Source organism: Nansenia antarctica (genome assembly GCF_963989245.1).
Source record: "Nansenia antarctica genome assembly, chromosome: 16".
Lineage (NCBI taxonomy): Eukaryota > Metazoa > Chordata > Actinopteri > Argentiniformes > Microstomatidae > Nansenia > Nansenia antarctica.
The window spans coordinates 23,401,989-23,407,490 of record NC_137686.1 but is presented as its reverse complement, the minus strand read 5'-3'; the positions used below and the strand labels follow the sequence as shown (position 1 = coordinate 23,407,490).

The window sequence follows — 5,502 nt, the reverse complement described above, 5'->3', positions numbered from 1 at the left end:
CATACAATGTAGCACAGGAGAGGGTGTGTCTGACAGAAGGAGCCTGATTGGATGAGTCCTTTTCTCATCTTACGCTCCTCCGACTGGCCCCGCCCCCTCAAGAGGTCACAAGGGCGAGACAGACATGAACCTCAATGCCTTCAATGTCCAGGCAGGCAGAGTCATATTGGACATCTCTTTCCAATATCCTTGAGAGTCTCTTCATGTGTTCACAGGTCCTCTTCTTTCCTCTCCTTCTCTCTTTCTTTCTTTTCCTTCCCTCGCTCCTGCTGCGCGCTCTCTCTCTCTCTGGCCCTATTGGCTCTCGGAGTTGTAGCACTGGGCGTCTCCTCGCTCCTTCCCATCAAAACCTGGCAATGGCTGCCCGTACTTGTCCACACACCAGCAGAACCCTCGCTTTCTGCCTTTGGATGGACGGCACTAGAGAGAGAGAGAGAGAGACAGAGAGAGAGTCAGACAGAGAGAGAGAGAGAAATATAGAGAAATGAGAGGAAAAATAAGACGCATTTCTTAGATAAACCATCAATAAATACAGTGGGATATATACAGCACAATGGGTAACTACCTGACCAACTATGCAAGGCACCCAAGAAAAGGAGACTAAATGGTTAAAGCCATTAACTTCCATTTTGTGCAGAGGAGACGTCGAACTTGGCCATCGGACACATGCTGGTATTTCGAGCTGCTTTTACGGTCTACCTCCTGTTACACACACATATAGAGAGCTTAAAGGTAAACAGAGACCTGGTCAAATATTTGCTCAGGCCCGTTTGTGAACAACTGAGACCCAAGATCTATTTTCGGGAGCCGGTGGCCAGTACAAATCATCTGTTCCTGATTATACCCCACAGCTCCAAATTATGGGTACTACAAATGACTTACAGAGTCTCTGGAGTTACCCAAGGGCTGTTATTTTACTGCCAATTTTACTAAAGGTCACCCTCTTCACTAGTAAAATGTGCAGCCATTCATGTGAAGCGCAAAAGGGAAGGCAAATGTTGTAGCTCCATAAGACAATCTTGAGTTGCTCTATTTTGTTTTTTTAAATAACAGTTTATTTAGGCTAAGTATCTGACTCCTGTAACGCACTGTATTCTCTTCTACCATAACATCAGTACGGCTTGTCAAGGGGCGGACAGATGTCACAATCATATCATTTGGTATCTAGTTTAAAAACCGATTCCTTTACACAGTCGTTGAGTGATAAAAAAGAAGCCAAAACCACAGAAGAAGAAAAAGAATCCCTGTCAAAGCTCTTTTTAAAATGTCTCGTCTCATCAAGGAGGACGAAAAAAACGTAATCGCTTTGCCATTTCCAACTTCTAATTTTACCATGCACTTTATTCCCAAACTAAGTATACATTTATAGCTAATAAGAAATGTTTTGGGCTACAAGTCATGCCAACCGCAAAATTAAACACAACGACATGAACTGAACTGCCACTCCCTCATGGCTTGAGGGATATACAGTAGCCTCCATTCTAAATAAACAAAGACAATGAACCTTGCCTTGGTACCCCCGGTACTAAGATGATTGCAGGTCAACTAGAACACTTCCATTAGGCAGGAGGAGACTGCCATGTAATAAGAAAAAATCTGCTTTGGTGATGGCATGGCGCGCGGGAGGAGAGCCTAAGTGCCTCCATATGAAAAGCGTCAGGGCCACTCATTTATTATAAACCGATTGTGGGCGCGACCACGCGAACGCAGAGATGGGCTGAAGCGTCTATTTCTGGGCTCTGGCTTTTCCGAAAGTCCGGCAATTATGGGGAGAGCGTGTCGGGTGCCGGTGGCCACCTTGACGTCTGTCTCCCTGGGAGGGTTTACCGTTCGACGACTAACCGTTTCAGCCCCCACTGGAGGTTTGGTTTTGGCTTTGTGGTTCATCACTCCCGAGCCAAACGTCTACGGTCGGTCTACCCCAACTGGTGTAGCAGCACAGTAATGACGCTCTAATAACTACTACTCTACAGCAGCGGGACAAGTCGAGATCTGGAACAGATCCACTGCAGATCTGTATCTTCAGACAGTGTGTCGAGTCCCTGACATTGAGTCTAGAGAAGTAGGGGAGTAAGATCGTCCGAAATGAGTCTCTTAAGAGTTTAGAACAGTCTTGTGAGAGTTTATAACGTGGTTGCGATGGGTGGGACTTTCTCGGAATGGACTTCTTAACTGATACTGTACACGATTAGGGGCTTTGACAACGCCACGGTGCCTGGGTCCACTGTACTAGTCTGTATCTCACTGCAACAGTTAAAATTAACTTTTGCGAGGGTGTGTTCATTTGGGGTTTCTTACCTGTTTTTTCTTGTAGAAGCCCTTCTTGTCACAGTTTGGGATACGGAACCCTCTGGGATTGAGAATGTCTGTGATCTTTAATCCATTGAGGACGCTTTCCATCTCTCTTCGACAGGGACCCTACAAAACACAGGAGAGGAAGCAAACAGTCAGCCTTTACCTGTGTCACTTCATTGACTTCCTGGTTATGAGAAGAAAAAAGGAGCCAAGAGGACATTTTTTTACAGTGCAAAGAACAAGTATGTCAAGTTACCCTGAATATTCAAACAATCAAACTGCCCACAAACCACAAGAATAATCTCAGCAAGTGCACTTTCAATCCAAAAAGCTCCAGTAGCAGCACGGATAGGTATGCTAGCATTACACCGAGCTTCAGTTGTACCGCACTGCTCTTCAGTAATACCCAAACAATGGCGGTCGGGGATAAGTAAGAGAGGCAGCTAATAGGAAATGAATTCATCTGACCACCTTGTGAGAGCTTACGTATTTTGCCAAAGCCGCTTAGAAAACCCTAACGCTTTACACAAAGGTTGGGGGATAAAGTAGCATTCAAAGAAGCCCTAAGAAGGAGAGCCGACAGACTAGTCCTTGAGTCCCAGCTCCAGTCACTGATCAAAGGGCCCCTGCAGCCATAGCTCATTCCTTGTTCGCCCTTCATTTCCCTCGGCCAGAAAGAGAGAGAGAGAGAGAGAGAGAGAGAGCTCAAAAATAGAAGCAGGGCGTCCCAACAGGCACACGCATGGGGCCAATCCATCATCCGCCCCGCTCTGCGTTAGTGCACCCGGTACGCGGACGCCCCGCGGTCAAAACAACAGCCTGACCCGGTCAGCCGCAGAGCCACCGACCATACCCAATCGCGGCGGTGCCAAATCTCCAAACCGCCGCGCTGCCAGCTGACCGTCAACACCAATACCCCAAACATTTCATCAACCGCCGAGTGAGAAAAACACCAAAACACAGGGTAAGAGAGGAGAAAAACATTCCCTCTAGTAGATGCCAGAGGGAGAAAAACATTTCGACCAGACTTGGGTCAAATACAATACTTTTAAATACTCTGTGAGCTGCACTCTTATTTAGTTTGTTTAAGTTAGTTTGCCTGTTTACAACGGAACCGTTGGATTTAGTTCCAGCCTGGTACAATGGAACCAACGGAATACTCCCCAAAAAGTGGGCCAGCTCTAAGCTATAAATGAAGCACACCTCAAATCAGTTTGTTGTATTATGCATACATATCGGTCTACCAGGTCTGACTGGGTAAGGTTTGACTTGGGTACTTACATACTCAGGCTCCTGCTTGGACTCCAGAGAGAAGTTCTGCTGGTCTGTGTGGAGTGTTCCAGGAAGTTCCTCCATTTTGAAGCTCTGGGCCCTCTTCAGCTGCTCCCGGCGGATGACCTCGGCCTTGCCAGGGGCGTGATGAAGGAGGAAGGGATGGGGTAGCCTGGGGGGTCCAACGGGAGGCCTGTGGGTACTGGAGGGGACTTCCAGGACCGGCCCTGTAGTGTTCTGCTCTTCCGTCCCGACACTCTCGGCTGCCAGACAGAGAGAGGGCAATTCATGTTTTTTGTTTTGTTTTGTATGAGTGTGGATAATGGGTTACCAAGAATACCACACAATGGTAACATGGATTAACACATTGAACTATATGTTATGAAACTTCCAGGAAAAGCTAGTGAATGGCCTATTAGGGCTGGTCCTGAAAGTTCTGGCATCTCGCCAAGAAGTTCCTAGAAGCTCATGCAATTAAGGTGGGTTAGGGAGTTCAGTTTGGTGGTCATATGATAATGATAATAATAATAATAATAATAATAATAATAATAAAAATAATAATAAAAAATTATAATAATAATGCATTTTTGCCTCAATTTAGGGACATATAGTGGAAACATCTGTTAAATTCTTATTGCAGAGAGCTTCTCCACATTGACTATATATCTGAGAAGCCAATGTAACCTCTGAGGCAGCAGTGAGAGAGGGGCTTAAATACAGATCCCAGATCAGTTAGTCCCACTGTTTGACGCCTCCACAAAGTGTAGAGAGAGAACAGCGGAGAAGAATCAACACGATGCAGTGAAATGACAAGGTCAAACATTAACATCAGTCTGATATAGACAGGGGGGTCTTAAAGAGTTGTAGCTATTCATAGAAACATAAATTGTTAATCCGAAGAAATGTTTTCCTATATGCTTTAAACGAGCAAATACCATAAAAGCGAACACTTGTCTTGGAGACTTATCCTATTTACCTGGTGAGGTGACCATAACGGAATGGTCTTAAAAACATCAAGGGGGACTCATCAAGTTACGCGCTGGTACAGTTTCGAACATAGAAAGAAACTTGTCCAGCAGTGATAACAATAAAAGGTGGATAACTTATTACAATAAGGGATTATAAATAAATAAGAGACAGTGCATCCATCAAAATCAGCAATCATTTCTGCATAAATAAACCTGACAGTCGACAGTGTTGGTACGCGTAAAGACCTTGGATGGAACATGTTTTTTCCAACAACGCAACAATGTAGCCTACAAATTAAAAATCAGATGTATTTACCTTGTAGCTCATTGACTGGGGTCTGTAATGCACCGATGAACCTCTTGTTGGTAGCGTTCGCACACAGACCACGTCCCACCAGCAGAGCTTGGAGAGGCTTCAGTTCGCCGGGCTGATGCTGACAGGACAAGCCGGAGCCGCATCTCCCCGTGTACACCCCGCACGGCGCACCGAGAGCCAGCGCGCAAGTCATGCAGCACCCGCACCCCGGCTCCCGAACCCTCTCGGCGCAGTCTTTGGGCAGGGGCTTGCACAGCAGCCGGGCTCCTGGAGCATCACATGGCTCGCACCGGATAACGGGGCCCACCGCATCAAACGTGCGCGTAATCGATGCCAGGACGACTGTCATGCAAAGCGTGCGAAAACTTGAAGAGCTCTCCATAGTAGTGATTTCTGGATGTCAGTGGTGAGTTATTGTTCTGAGTATCTGAGTTTAACTCCGCAGTTTGGTGCGTGTCTGACTGTCTCATTCACATGGAGACACATTCTACCAAAACGTCTCGATATATAGAGCCCTGTTACTGCAAAGTCACACCCCCTCAAGTGACTTGGCTCTGTGGGGGATAGCCTCCTCTACTCCACTGATACTTAGAGAGAGAGAAAAAAAAATGTGTTCGTTTTTGATAGCCCTTTTCTAGTTCATAGTTCATA

The 5,502-nt window shown here is 46.1% G+C and overlaps 1 protein-coding gene across 1 annotated transcript; it reads right to left on the bottom strand.

Annotated features, from left to right (window-relative positions):
* Window positions 1–260: 260 nt before the first annotated feature.
* Window positions 261–5,233, bottom strand: LOC308172156 (insulin-like growth factor-binding protein 3; the record flags this gene model as incomplete). The annotated part of the gene is made up of 4 exons (XM_080547067.1): window positions 261–420; window positions 2,299–2,418; window positions 3,577–3,830; window positions 4,852–5,233. The coding sequence occupies 4 exons, from the start codon at window positions 5,231–5,233 to the stop codon at window positions 295–297; spliced, it is 882 nt and encodes a 293-aa protein (XP_080403193.1). The 3' UTR covers window positions 261–294.
* Between the last annotated feature and the right edge of the window lie 269 nt (window positions 5,234–5,502).